This window comes from Vipera berus (genome assembly GCF_964194415.1).
Source record: "Vipera berus genome assembly, chromosome: 12".
Lineage (NCBI taxonomy): Eukaryota > Metazoa > Chordata > Lepidosauria > Squamata > Viperidae > Vipera > Vipera berus.
This window is the reverse complement of record NC_138215.1, coordinates 5,152,161-5,167,703: the sequence shown is the minus strand read 5'-3', so window position 1 is coordinate 5,167,703 and position 15,543 is coordinate 5,152,161. Positions and strand designations below refer to the sequence as shown.

The 15,543-nt window shown below is 41.4% G+C and overlaps 1 protein-coding gene across 3 annotated transcripts in view; it reads right to left on the bottom strand.

The window, feature by feature from the left end:
• The window catches only part of DENND4A (DENN domain containing 4A), an 82,992-nt gene that overhangs the window by 22,786 nt on the left and 44,663 nt on the right, over positions 1 to 15,543 (bottom strand). For all 3 annotated transcript variants that reach the window (XM_081337564.1, XM_081337563.1, XM_081337565.1), the window contains exons 15-20: positions 12,940 to 13,075; positions 7,645 to 7,851; positions 7,420 to 7,548; positions 5,581 to 5,725; positions 5,163 to 5,279; positions 3,177 to 3,329 (exon numbers count right to left, since the gene is read on the bottom strand). In XM_081337564.1, coding sequence (XP_081193690.1) covers positions 3,177 to 3,329; positions 5,163 to 5,279; positions 5,581 to 5,725; positions 7,420 to 7,548; positions 7,645 to 7,851; positions 12,940 to 13,075 — 887 coding nt within the window. The remainder of the gene's footprint in view (positions 1 to 3,176; positions 3,330 to 5,162; positions 5,280 to 5,580; positions 5,726 to 7,419; positions 7,549 to 7,644; positions 7,852 to 12,939; positions 13,076 to 15,543) is intronic.

Genomic DNA, 15,543 nt, shown 5'->3' with positions numbered 1-15,543 from the left:
TCAATGAAGCTATGAGCTATGCTGTGCAGGGCCACCCAAGACGGAAAGGTCATAGCAGAGAGTTCTGACAAAATGTGATCCACTGGAGAAGGAAATGGCAAACCACTCTAGTATCTTTGCCATGAAAGCCCCATGGACAGTACCAAAAGGAAAAAAAGATATGACGCTGGAAGATGAGCCCCTCAGGTCGGAAGACGTCCAATATGCTACTGGGGAAGAGCAGAGGGCTAGTACTAGTAGCGCCAGAAAGAATGAAGCGACTGGGCCAAAGCCGAAAGGACGCTCAGCTGTGGATGTATCTGGTGGTGAAAGGAAAGTCCGATGCTGTAAAGATTTTTTCTCCATAGGAACCTGGAATGTAAGATCCATGAATCAAGGAAAGCTGGACATGGTCAAACAAGAGATGACAAGACTGAACATTGACATCTTAGGAATCAGTGAACTAAAATAGACAGGAATGGGTGAATTTAATTCAGATGCCCATCAGGTATACTACTGCGGGCAAGAATCCTTCAGAAGAAATGGAGTAGCCTTCATAGTCAATAAAAGAGTAGGAAAAGCAATATTGGGATACAATCCCCAAAATGACAGAATGATCTCAGTTCGAATCCAAGGCAAACCATTCAATATCACAGTAGTCCAAGTCTACGCCCCGACCACCGGTGCTGAAGAGGATGAAATTGATCGGTTCTATGAAGCCCTACAGCACCTTATAGAACTAACACCAAAAAATGATGTCCTTATCATCATGGGGGATTGGAATGCTAAAGTAGGAAGCCAAAAGATAACCGGAATAACAGGCAAGTTTGGCCTTGGAGTACAAAATGAAGCAGGGCGCAGGCTGATAGAATTTTGTCAAGAGAATACGATGGTCATAGCAAACACTCTTTTCCAACAACCCAAGAGACATCACCAGACGGTCAACACAGAAATCAGATTGACTATATGCTCTGCAGCCAAAGATGGAGAAGCTCTATATAATCAGTAAAAACAAGACCAGGAGCTGACTGTGGCTCAGACCATGAGCTTCTCATTGCAAAATTTAGGCTTAAACTGAAGAAAGTAGAGAAAAGCACTAGGCCACTCAGGTATGAACTAAATCATATCCCTGATGAATATACAGTGGAGGTGACAAATAGATTTAAGGAATTAGATCTGATAGACAGAGTGCCTGAAGAACTATGGACGGAGGTTCGTAACATTGTACAAGAAGTAGCAACTAAAACCATCCCAAAGAAAAAGAAATGCAAGAAAGCAAAATGGCTGTCTGAGGAAGTTTTGCAAATAGCTGAGGAAAGGAGGGAAGCAAAAGGCAAGGGAGAAAAAGAAAGATACACCCAACTGAATGCAGAAATCCAGAGAATAGCTAGAAGAGATAAGAATGCCTTCTTAAATGAACAGTGCAAAGAAATAGAAGAAAACAATAGAATAGGGAGGACTAGAGATCTCTTCAAGAAAATTGGAGAGATGAAGGGAACGTTTCATGCAAAAATGGGCATGATAAAGGACCAAAATGGCAGGGACCTAACAGAGGCAGAAGAGATTAAGAAGAAGTGGCAAAATTACACAGAAGAACTATACAAGAACGAGCTTAACGTCCCTGATAACCACGATGAGGTGGTCACTGACCTCGAGCCATACATCCTAGAATATGAAGTGAAATGGGCCTTAGGAAAGCTGAGCAACAACAAAGCTAGTGGAGGTGACAGTATTCCAGCTGAGCTATTCAAAATCTTAAAAGATGATGCAGTAAAACTGCTACACTCAATTTGCCAACAAATTTGGAAAACTCAACATTGGCCACAGGATTGGAAAAGATCAGTGTACATTCCAATTCCAAAGAAAGGCAGTGCCAAAGAATGTTCAAACTATCGCACCATTGCACTCATTTCACATGTTAGTAAAGTTATGCTTAAAATACTACAAGCTAGACTCCAGCAGTATATGGATCAAGAACTACCAGAAGTACAGGCAGGATTTCGAAGAGGCAGAGGAACTAGAGATTAAATTGCCAACATATGCTGGATCATGGAGAAAGCTAGGGAATTCCAGAAAAACATCTACTTCTGCTTCACTGACTATGCTAAAGCATTTGATTGTGTGGATCACAACTGTGGCAAGTTCTTAAATAGATAGGAGTACCAGACCATCTTATTTGTCTCTTGAGAAACCTATATGCGGGTCAAAAAGCAACAGTGAGAACTGGACACGGAACCACTGATTGGTTCAAAATTGGGAAAGGAGTCCTGCAAGGCTGTATACTGTCACCCTGCCTGTTTAACTTATATGCAGAGCACATCATGAGAAAGGCAGGGCTAGATGAATCAAAAGTTGGAATTAAAATTGCTGGAAGAAATATCAACAATCTAAGATATGCAGATGATACCACTTTAATGGCAGAAAGTGAAGAGGAACTAAAGAGCCTCTTGTTACGAGTGAAGAAGGAGAGTGCAAAAGTTGGGTTGAAACTAAACATTAAGAAAACCAAGATCATGGCATCCGGCCCTCTCAATTCCTGGCAAATAGATGGGGAAGAAACGGAGGTAGTGACAGATTTTATTTTCCTGGGCTCCTAGATCACCGCAGACGGGGACTGCAGCCAAGAAATTAAAAGATGCTTGCTCCTGGGGAGGAAAGCCATGGCAAATCTACACAGCATACTAAAAAGCAGAGACATCACCCGGCCAACAAAAATGCGTATAGTCAAGGCTATACAGTTGCAATGTATGGCTGTGAAAGTTGAAACATAAGAAAGGCTGAGTGCCAAAGAATTGAGGCCTTCAAACTATGGTGCTGGAGAAGACTCCTGCGAGTCCCTTGGACTGCAAGGTGATCAAACCGGTCAGTCCTAGAGGAGATCAACCCTGACTGCTCTTTAGAAGGCCAGATCCTGAAGTTGAAACTCAAATCCTTTGGCCACCTAATGAGAAGGAAGGACTCACTGGAGAAGAGCCTAATGCTGGGAAAGATTGAGGGCAAGAGAAGAAAGGGACGACAGAGAATGAGGTGGCTGGATGGAGTCACTGAAGCAGTAGGCGTGAGCCTAAATGGACTCCAGAAGATGGTAGAGGACAGGAAGGCCTGGAGGAACGTTGTCCATGGGGTTGTGATGGGTCGGACACAACTTCACAACTAACAACAACAAGAAGAAAGAACTCTCAGCCACATCAGCTTACCTATGTGGCATCCATCTCCTGTGGCATCTGATATTTTGCCAGTTGTATCATTAACACGAACAATCCTTGCACCGAGCGTGAGACAATTGGAATTCTGATAATTTAACGCTGGGAGGCAATCACCGCTTCCCTTTCCACTCTCAATTTCGGACACTATATGCACATAAAAATGGATGAGAATTGATCAAAAGTTAAACTTACTCTTAATCAAAGGCTGAAGATACTCATTTTATTATTCTTTAAACTAGGTCCTTATCAACTATTGATTTCTATTTTGAACTGGAATGTCAGCAAATATTTTTGAATATAACCCTGATTATGGGAACCCACCTTAGCCCAAAGGCTATCAGTAAGGGATGTTGTCATTCAGACTACCACATCAGCAGTATCGATGAACAGAGGCTACAATCTCTTATCCCCAGTTTGTTTCAACATGCATTTGAATATTCCTTTAAACCAGGGGTTCTCAAAAGGTGGTCTGGGGACCCTGGGAGTCTCTTTCAGCAGGTCCAAGAAGTGTAATTAATAAATATTGTAACATTTCTTAGATTTAATTTGTAATACAGTACATATCAAGAGATATAATCCATAAATTGAAACTCTTTGGGGTCGTCAACAATCACGTTTAAGCAAGCAAAGGGGTCCTGAGACCAAAATGCTTGAGAAGCGGTCCTTTAAACATTTGTTACTACCAGTATTATGTGCTATATAACTGGGTTTGCAGAGTTTTCAAGGGAAAAAAAGGAAATCTAAATTTTAGCCAGTTTTTTACTTGTCAACTTTTTTAAAAAAATTTGCCGACATAAAACAGGTGTCAAACTTGCAGCCCCGGGGGCCAGATGCGTCCACGCCAGCTCCGCAAAGGCAAAAATGTCACGATACGTCACGTGACACGATCGAGTTTTGACACCCGTGACATAAAAGAATCAAATCCCCTGCTGCCAAGCATATTTTTATCATTCCGGTTATAAGAGTTGTGAAACCATATTTTCAAATTGTCTATGTTTCCGCAGTGAGTATTTAGCCAATAATATAGGAGAGTAGACTGGAAGAATAAGAGCTAAAAAATAGCAGCCCTTTTAAAATGTCTCTTTCCTTTTCCTTGCCCCAAATCTGAGGATAGTATATGCCAGACGTCAGAGGGGAACAAATGTTCAGCTTAAGAATGGCGGCTACTGCATTATCTTGCCACGTAGCTAAATATTCCTGTTATCTTCAAAAGAGCTTTACTATATAACTCCAACAATAAAAAAACAACCATCAATCTAAAAGTATGAAATAATAATAAAAAAAATCAAATTTCATCTATCTGCCTCTGAGCACATACGTAGTGACCAAACAGATGCATTTTTGTGTTTGTTCCAGTGGATGTAAATGAATACAGGAAGTTCTCAACTTACAACCATTCATTTAATAACCGTTCAAAATTACAACAGCACTGGAAAATAGGGACTTCTGACTGGTTTTGCACACTTACAACTGTCGCATGAGCAATGGCTCATCTTTATGACCGTTGCAAGTGTCCCAGGATCACGTGGTCTCCCTTTTGTGACCTTCTGACAAGCACAGTCAAGGAGGAAGCCAGATTCATTTAACAACCGTGTTACTGACTTAAAACCTGCAGTGATTCACTTAACAACTGTAGTTTAAAAAAAAAAGATCGTAAAATGGGACAAAACTCACTTAAGAACTTTCTCACTTAAAAGGAATCTTGGGCTCAATTGCGGTCATAAGTCAAGGATTTACTTATGAAATCTAGCTCGGATTTTTTGTAAATTTCTGCTTGGGATACCTGGTGCCTGGAAGCATCCCTATCAGAAACTATGACAAGGAGGAGGAATTATTTTAAAGTTTCCCAGAAACCAAACGGTAAAATAACCTTCGAACAAGATGGCAAAATCAAGCCTGCTTGGAATTAAAACAAATCAAGCATGAATATGAAAAAAAATAAAAATCAAATTCAATTGCATCGTATTTGATACATACAGGAACTTGAGTCACTCTCTTTTTTTTCATCTCTCTGGTCAACACTGTTCTGAATGTTTGTTTTTCCTTGCGTAACTGCTTCTTTAGATAACTTATATAAGAAATCAGAATGTTCTCCTATTAAAATAAAACAAATAAAATGAATTTAAAAGCAGGGCAAAACGTATCCTAAAGAGTGCAATAGCTATCCCCAAACTCGCATGCCAGAGTGTCTTATACACGGAAAAATACGGTATATGAGCAATCTACAGTGCTGTGATCAGTCCATTTTTTTTAGCATGATCATTGTGCTAGTAAGTTAATTTATTTACTCAGAAGCATCATCACCGAGACATGAAAACACTTCTTGTAACTCTAGCAGTGTAAAGTACGAACATGCCTTGGGTTACAAAACAGAAAACACCCACGAATGATTTACCAGATAGTGTTTTGTGGATTCCGTTTGCAGGTTGCTTCCTTAGAACTCTTTTAAACTGAGTTATTCCTAAAATGACATTTCTTATCTTGGTCCACAGGAAGTAGCCACTTCGGTTGCTCGATGGCCAACTGCTTTCCAAAACAGCCTGCAACAACATCAAATGGATGTTTAATCATGCATTTCTGAGGTTCATGTCAAAGCGTACCTTTAGATCAGGGGTCTTCAGACTTGGCCCTTTTGTGGCTTCTGGACTTTCAACTCCCAGAATTCCTCCGCCAGGCACACTGGCTGAGGAATTGTGGGGAGCTGAAGTCCACAAGTCATAAAAGGGCCAAGTTTGAAGACCCCTGCTTTAGATCCTATTCTGAATTAAAACCATCTAATGTCTCAAGTAATGGTCAGAGACAGGGGTTTAGCCAAGAAGGTGCGCTGGTGCTACACAGGAAATCTGAATCCAGGTTTCTCTGATGCTTCATTGCTTGGTGTGTTTTGTTTGGGCTTATTACTTGGGTATTTGATTAAGAAATACTCAGAATCATGGAATGATAGGGCTGGAAGGACCTTGGAGGTCTTCTAGTCCAATCCCTTGTCCAAGGCAAGTGTCCTTATTCCATCCTGGACAAATGAATGTCCATCCCTTTCTTGAAAACCTCCAGTGATGGAGCACCCACAACTCCAGGAGGCAAGCTATTCCATTGATTAATTGTTCTCACTGTTGTGTCCTAATGATGTACATACAATAATGTGGTTGGAAGGGAACCTGGAGGTTTTCCGGTCCAATCCCCTATTCAAGCAGGAAATCTTATACTATCCCAAACAAATGGTTGTTCAATCTTTTCTTGAAAACCTCCAGCAATGGAAGGCATTGCTGTTCCACTGGTTAACTGTTCTCACTGGCAAGAAATTTCTCCTTCGTTCCAAACTGGATTACTTGATTAGCAATCTGATGGATCTCCAGGACTGTAGGTATGATGGAATGCCTAAAAGAACTTGGGAAACTCATGGCTCGAGCAGGCTTTTAAGATTCTGTTATATTATCCTGTTAGCAATATATAGATATTTGCAGAAAGTTACGAAGTTTTGCTTTCTGAGCTTGCCAGCGTCAAAAGGCCTGACACCAGGCTAGACAGATTTAAAGTTATGAATTCCGACTGGCAGGATCCAGGAAGAACGCCTTCTCAGCTGTTACCCTGTGGAATTTTCTTCCCCTGGAGGTGAGGCAGGTCTCCACTCTCCTGATCTTCCAGAAAGGAGTTAAAACATAACTCCGCTGCTTTACATGGGAAGCCCAGAGGAGCATGCAGCCATTGGAGCTGTTTAGTGCCCTGAAGCTCCTCCTTCGATTTTTAAATAATTTTATTCTTGTTTTTAATTTAATCCAATATGGGGGGGTTTCACAATGGAGGTGGTGGATAGATTAATAACAGATCCCCCCTCCCCAACTTTTAGTTAGGGTTGAACATTTGAATTTTTATTGTATTTTATTTATATAGTCTATATAGGCTTTGTCTAGTTTTATATTTTCAATATTGTAAGCTGTCCAGAGTTACCCTGTGCCCAGGTGAGCAGCCAATAAATTTGATAAATAAATACACACAGTTGTTTTTTTATTATAATATTTATAGGCAGCTTTTATGTCTTATGTCTATCTGTGGACCGCCCAGAGTTGCTGCATAAGGGAAATGGAAGTTTTTTTTAAACACGATATAGAAACAAACATGGATAAGCTTGAACAGAGTATGGAAAGGATGCTGAACTGGCTTGGAAAGCAAGTGCTAATCAAAGCCAGGGGAGTGAGCTGGTATTTCCATCTTATTTGGTCCCAAATATCCAATTTACCTTATTGTAATAACCATAGGTAATGGCATTAGGATCGATGCCCGCTTTCTTCATCTCAAAAAGGATTTTTACAGCTAAGACGGGCTGACTGTACTGCCCGCACAGCTGCATCAGCACCCGATAACATACCTGACCAAAAGAAAAGAGATAGCGGTTACTTTTTCACTCTCAGAACGCTTACGCACCTGTCAACGGCCTCACCTGCCAGAAAGCCCGCATCTTTACCTCATCAGGTGGCTCGATCTTTTTCGTGTGCATCTTGCGCAACACGTCATAGGCCGTCCTCAGGGCCCTGACTTTGGAATGGCAAACGCGGACATAAGCAGGCAGGCAGATGAACCACAGGCCATAGCAATGGCGCAGTAAACACCTGGACCACATCTGGGGGATGGAGGAATATCTCTTGGCCATCTTGTGTGCCGACTTGATTTCCTGCAGAGAGAGGCAGGAAGGAAAAGGCTTCAGGCATGGCAGACCTTGGAGAACATGCGCCAAAGCTCCTTCAATTACAGGTGGTCCTCGACTTACGGCCACAGTTGAGGCCAAACGTGTCCACTGCTGAATGAGACAGTTGTTAAGTGAGTTTTGCTCCATTTTACGACCTTTCCTGCCAGACTTAAGTGAATTTTTAAGTTAACTTGTTAAGTTAACACAGTTAAGTGAATCTGGCTTTCTCATTGACTTTGTCAAAAAGGTTGTAAAAGGGGATCACGTGATCCCATCAGTTTAATTCTTTTTTTAACTTTTGTATTATTGTATTTTTATTGTTGTTAGCCACCCTGAGTCCTTCGGGAGATAGGGCGGCATATAAGTCCCCAAAATAAATAAATAAATAATAATAATAATAGTTGAAGTTCACGAGTCATAAAAGAGCCAAGGTTGCCTTGCCCTCAACTTAGGACCACAACTGAGCCCAAAATTTCCACTGCTAAGTGAGAAATTTGTTAACTGAATTGTGCCCTATTTTACGACCTTTCTTGCCAGAGCTGTTAAGTGAATCACTGCACTTGTTAAATTAGTAACACAGTTGTTAAGAGAATCTGTCTTCCCCATTGATTTTGCATGTCAGAAAGTTGCAAAGGGGGATCACATGACTCCAGGACCCTGCAACCGTCATAAATATGAGTCAGTTGCCAAGCATCTGAAATTTGATCACATGACCAGGGGGATGCTGTAACGGTTGTAAATGTGAAAAATGGTCATAAGTCACTTTTTTTAATGACGTATCTTTGAACGGTCATCATACTTTTGTTTATCAGCAAACACGAGTCTGCCTTTATCAGATGTCAGTAAATCATCTTCCTTATCTTCGATCCCTACAAACCTCTTATTCCCAGCTAAGTAGCTTTCCACAGGTCTAATTCAAGTCACAGCTATACCTGAAGAACTTTTGCCTACATTCATGAAACCACTCCGTTGGATGGATGAATCTTTCTGGTTCACAAATGCAGTAGAGACCCGTAGGATTGCAACCTCTAATCACATTTTAAAATACCAACATTTGAAATGCAAACGGCTATCAGATAAAATCATTTCAGGATGATAGCATGACAATACTAAAGTAACACTCAACTGAAAGGCGAAGAATGTGAAGACAAGGAGAAAACAAGCATGTTAATAATAGATAAAAGTCAAGGTGCCACTCTGAATGTTAAACTAATATTGCAGAAAACAATTACAAGACACTCATTAGATTTGCCGTGCACACAACAGATGTGCAAAATAATTTTCATTAATTAAACCACAGGATGGGCCTATCATTTATTTCTATATAATCACATTTTGCTCACAGAAATGAGAAATAAACGAAGTTAAGCAAGGTTACTATCCACATTAGAAGTGAGATCCATTTCCAGATGGCTGCAGTCACTACTACCGTATTTTCCCAAAAGTAAGGGCTACCCTGAAAATAAGCCGTAGCTTGATTTTTGGGGGTGGGCCTAATATAAGCCCTACCCCCCAAAATAAGCCCTAGTTTATTTGGCTATTTTCAAGACAGATCCATCTCAGAACAGATTTCTAACTTTTCCAGAGAAGGCAGTACATTATACGTTGAAGGCATTAAAGAATCAGGTAAGGAAATACCTCTGAAACAATGGCCCATAAGTGATCTGGTGTATTTTTAAGAGCTGCTTTAGAGGATAATTTGCCAATTCTATCCAGAAGTCAATCCTCCTTCAGTTTAGCAATGTAGGTTTTGTAAAGTAAGCGGCTAATCACACCTGCAGCACCACCGTTAATTGTGAATACTGGGGCCAAATACCGGGATCTCCCATTTCCCGAAATATTGGGAAATGTGAGATTAGATTATAATACCGAGTGAGGAAAGAAGATCCTGGCTTCTCTTTAAAATCCACCCCAAACATTCAAGCTTTGCTTGGGTGACTGAGAAGCAGAGGACTTCCACTCCATGATGGTAGGATTAGGTCTTGCAACACCTCAGATGCACCTCATTCTGACACCCAACTTATCAAGTTCATTCTTTTGCCATTGTCTGATGTAACAATAGAAATTTTGGGCTTAACTATGGTCAATACGTCGAGGACTACCTGTATTCCTTAGCACACTTCTTTGGTCACTAAATTTTAATAAATTTATTCCAGTTCTCTATAGCAGGGGTCCCCAACCTTGTCCACTTTATGACTTGTGGACTTCAACTCCCAGAATTCTACAGCTAGCATGGCTGGCTGAGGAATTCTGGGAGTTGAGGTCCACAAGTCATAAAATGGACACAGTTGGGGACCTCTGCTCTATAGAATCATACTTTTGGAATCTGGCCTTACAAATTTTGTTTATCTATCATATTTATATAGCTGCCTTTCACTAAAAGTAACACTGGGTGGCATACAACAAGCATTTGTTATTTCAATCTTGTCCACTTTAAGTCTTGGCCAACAAGACCTAAAAAAAAATAAAGAAATAGCTAATCCAAGGTAAAATTCAAGAAGTTTACTGTTATGCAAATGATGAAGTATTAATATTTGGAAATCATAAAACTCCACATGGCGCTTGATGAAAGTAACTAAAGGTGTTGGTTGTTTTTCCAGACACAAAATCAAATATAATACAGAACAATTTCCAAGGAAGAACATTTTGTGAAAAAAAAGAGGCTGATATAACTAAAGATCCAATAAAATGTTTAGGATTTTACTTGATGGGATACAATAAAGACATATTTTTAAAACAATTGCAACAGATTATGAAAGGAAATAAAAGAAGACATTGAAAGATGGAAAAGCTTACAATTTTCCTGGCTGACTTACAGCACCAATAAAAATAACTGTATTACCCGAGATAAACTTGTTTCAAATGGCACCAATTCATGTCTCAGATTTTTTAAAAAAATGCAGAATTGGCAAAGAATAATTAATAGATTGACATGGAATGGAAAAAAAGAAGAGTAAGATTCAAATGTCTGCAAGTCATAGAAGGGAGAAGACAATTAGCTTTTCCCAATTTCATATATTATAAAGTAAGCCGTTTATCATGACACGAGAATGAATAAAAATTCCTATTTGTCAAATATAAACTACAGAAAGAGCAGTCTCAGTCAATTGCCTTCAGATATTTATGATATAAAGGAACAAAGAAAACAATAATCTGAAGTGACATAAAGAGAAAATCTACTAAAACTTGGGAACTCCTTAAAGGCAAAGATAAATCCAACTATTTTACCACCAGCATCACTGTCAAATACTTCTGATTTCAAAGACAAGGATGGCATGCTGACATGATACATCTAAGCTCAAGAAATAAACTAAAGGCACAACAAGAATTGCAAAATGAAGGAAGAAATCTACCATGGTTAATTATTTGCAATTGGAAAAGTAAAAAAATGATTTTAGACCCTGAGAAAGATGAAATATTTATACAGAATCAAAATTATTTACTAGAATGTATGTACAAATAAATTTTGGGGCAGAAAATTTCAGGTGAAATGCTTGTATTTACCACTATAATATAGCCTATAAAAGTTTAAGTTTATTGAATTTATATACCGCCCTTTTTCCGTAGGACTCAGGGCGGTTTACAAAGTATTTAAAAACGTCAATACAATACAAAAGTTAAAAACAGTTAAAAATAATTAAATTTGATCCCTGAAAAATATAAAACCCCAATTAAAAACTCTCAGCCTGGGTCGGAAAGCTCAAAGAGCCAGGTCTTCAGGTCCCGGCGGAATGACCGAAGGTCAGGGGCAGTCCTAAGCTCCACGGGCAGCTGGTTCCAAAGGGCAGGCGCCCCCACTGAGAAGGCCCTCCCCCTGGGTGTTGTCCCCTGGCAGTCTTTTACCGGCGGCACCCTGAGAAGGCCCTCCATGTGGGAGCGCACAGGACGAAGGGAACTTGTTGCCGGCAGCAGGTGTTCCCTCAAATATCCCAGACCCAAGCCATTTAGGGCTTTATAGGTCATCACCAGCACCTTGAATCTCACCCGGAGGGCAACCGGAAGCCAATGCAGCTCGCGGAGAAGAGGTGTTACGTGGGAGTATCGGGAAACCCCCATCACAACCCGTGCAGCAGCATTCTGCACCAGCTGAAGCCTCCGAGTGGTCCTCGAGGGCAGCCCCATATAGAGAGCGTTGCAGTACTCTAACCGGGAGGTCACAAGCGCATGGGTGACTGTGCGTAGGGCATCTCGGTCCAGATAGGGTCGCAACTGGCGCACCAGGCGAACCTGGGCAAAAGCCCCTCTGGTCACGGATCCTATGTGATCTTCAAAATTGAGCCGTGAATCCAGGAGGACGCCCAAGTTGCGAGCCCTATCGACGGGGGGTAACACCTCACCCCCCATCGTTAAAGATGGAATAGTCTGGTTAACCCGAGATGCCGGTATGCATAGCCACTCAGTCTTGGCAGGATTGAGACGAAGCCTGTTTCTCCCCATCCAGACCTGGACCGCCTCCAGGCAACGGGACATCACGGCGAGGGCATCGCTGGGTTGGTTCGGGGTGGAGAAAAAAAGTTGAGTATCATCAGCATACTGATAATACCCCACCCTGAAACCACGAATGATCTCGCCCAGTGGCTTCATATAGATGTTGAACAGGAGGGGAGAGAGAACCGACCCCTGAGGAACTCCATAAACGAGAGGCCTCGGGGCGGATCTCTGCCCTCCCGTCAACACCGACTGCGAGCAGCCCAGGAGATAGGAGGAGAACCACCGTAAAACGGTGCCTCCCACTCCCAACCCCCTGAGATGCCGCAGTAGGATACCATGGTCGATGGTATCAAAAGCCGCTGAGAGGTCTAATAGGACTAGGACAGAGAAACAACCCCTGTCCCGAGCCCGCCAGAGGTCATTCACCAATGCGACCAATAAAAGACAAATACCATGTTAATATTATCCAGATCAAATTTCAGATTCTTGCTGGGTTAGCTTGCCTTGAGAAAATTACATCTACAATCTTCTTCTAGGCAAGCTACCCCAGCAGCAAGGCCACAAGATTTTATGGGCATCCAATTTGTTATTTCTATTTTCACCTAAGTTAACTCTGCATTATACCACAAGTGTATAAATTACCTGTTTTGTTCTTCTGAACACTGGCAAAGGACTGTTTGGGCTGCTGGCTTTCGAAGACAATTTGCTGTTTTGCATTGTCAGAAGTCCTGCTGGCTGTTCAAATAAATTTTGCTTTAGTACCGGAAATCCATTGTAGCTGAAAAAGAATAAGACATGCTTTTATTTACTTGTACTCAACAAGCCCCTGAAGGCTCCTTCGTACTTTGCCATTAAGGTAGAACATCTGGAGCATGTCTAAAATGCTTATTTCCTGAGTGGACCGTATTTTATTTCATCTATTGTAGGAGACCACAAAGGTGCTGAGAAGGGCTGCTACTTAGTTGTCACTTATTTTTTTAACTGATGTACTTTTTTCTAAAACGTACATTTTGTTCATACGCTGTGCAACACACATTTTCTCTTGGAAAGAAACACTTCCAAATTCTGAAATCCAGAGGTTTGTGTTGACATCACTTTCTTGGGCTGCTGAACATCAGTTTCTGATAAATCCAATGCTGTTGTCTCTGACAGTTCTTCCCCAAAGTCTTAGCTAGAAAGTATGCTTTGTCATCTGATTATAATAGAATAATAAAGCTGGAAGGGACCTTGGAGGTCTTCTAGTCCATCCCCCTGCTCAAGCAGGAGATCCTATACCATTCCAGACAAATAGTGGTCCAGTCTCTTCTTAAAAACCTCCAGTGATGGAGCACCCACAGTTTCTGCAGGCAAGCTGTTCCACTGATCAATTGCTCTGACTATCGGGAGATTTCTCCTTAGTTCTAAGTTGGATCTCTCTCTCTAATGATTTTCCTCCCGTTACTTCTCGTCCTGCCCTCGGGAGCTTTGTAGAATAAATCAACCCTTTTTTCTCTATGACAAGTACTGGAAGCTATCTTCAAGTACTGGAAGCTATCTTCAAGTACTGGAAGCTATCATGCCACTCCTAGTCTTTCTCTTTGTTAGACTAGGTCCGTGGTGGTGAACCGGTGGCACGCAGAGCCCTCTCTGTGGACACGCACGCCGTTGCCCCAGTCCTAGGCCTTCAGCTGGGTTTTATAAAACCTTTTCGCTTTAGGCCTCTGCCGCCGTGTGCAAAAAAAAAAAGAAGGTTCAATCAATTTCAACTTCTCGCGGGGAAAAAAAAAGATCTCGCAAAGTTGGAATTGATTGAACTTTTTAGTCCCACCCAGTCTGCCGTTACCATCTCAGCCATGCCCACCCGATGGGCCACGTCCACCCGATGGGCCACACCCACCCAATGGGCCACGCCCACCCAATGGGCCACGCCCACCCGATGGGCCACACCCACCCAATGGGCCACACCCACCCAATGGGCAGCACCCACCCGATGGGCCACACCCACCCAATGGGCCACTCCCACCCAATGGGCCACACCCACCCAATGGGCCACGCCCACCCAGCACCCAATGATCCATAAGTGGGTTTTGGGTTGCAGTTTGGGCACTCGGTCTCTAAAAGGTTTGCCATCACTGGACTAGGTAGTTCCCTCAATCATTCATCATATGTTTTGGCCTCCAGACCCCTTATTGTCTCCGTTTCTTTTCCCTGCAAAATTCCTGGGTCTCAGGATCTTTTCTATATTGTAAACTGGATTAGACACCAATGGATATCCTCCATTACTGAGCCAGAGGACTGGTACCTTTGAGAATCAAAAGACATGGCAGACTGACCTAGAAGACACACATTGAGGTCTCTCCATGTCATTGCTCAAAAAACTAGTTGCTGTTCAGGAAACTATACACGTACTTAAATGTCAGGATTTAACCATGATGGTTTTTTTCATGCACTATTCACTTAGAGTAGACGGACAACTTCATTAGTATTGACTACAGTTAAAAATGCAGTTTATAAAGCTTATTTAGTTTCTTGTGAACTAGCAGAAACAATAGCCCATGAAAATCGATACTACTCTGTGAATTCATTTGGAAGAGAGAAATTAGATGGACTAAAATGGAGTCTCAGAATGGGTGAAAAATAACAGAAATTTTTTTTTGGTCTGGGACATCAAGCAATTAAATACATTCCATGCATTTGGTATGAAAGACTCTTTAGCTGTTGCTGAAATACAATGAAAAGGCGGTTAAAACTTAAGTAAAAAAATATCTGTTCGAAAGGCTAGTCTGCTGCAATGGTCTATTAGGACAACTGCCGTATAGCCATTTGTACACAGGTGGAAATATCCTAGTACCAAATCCATGCATAACTAAAATGTACCCATTTAAACCCCACTGAAATGATTGCAATGAAGAAGACGAAAATGGACGTTAATTAAAATTGCTCAGCTGTAGAAAGCTGCAGCAATGACAATGGATAAACTATACAGCAAGAATGATAAAACATGTTCTAAGCCTGGGAAATGAAGAAAACATTAGAAAGAAATTCAAACTGACTCCACCTCAACTCCCTTAAGGCAAAGTGCAAACTTTCATTCTGACCGAGCTTTCATAATAGCCTAGATCAGATTTTCTATTTTTTTATGATAGCCTAGATTTCTCAATCTTGGCAACGTTAAGCTATGTGGATTTCAGCATACTGACTGGGTAAACCTGGAAGCTGAAGTCCACAAATCTTAAAAGTTGTCAAGGTTGGGAAACAATGGCCTAG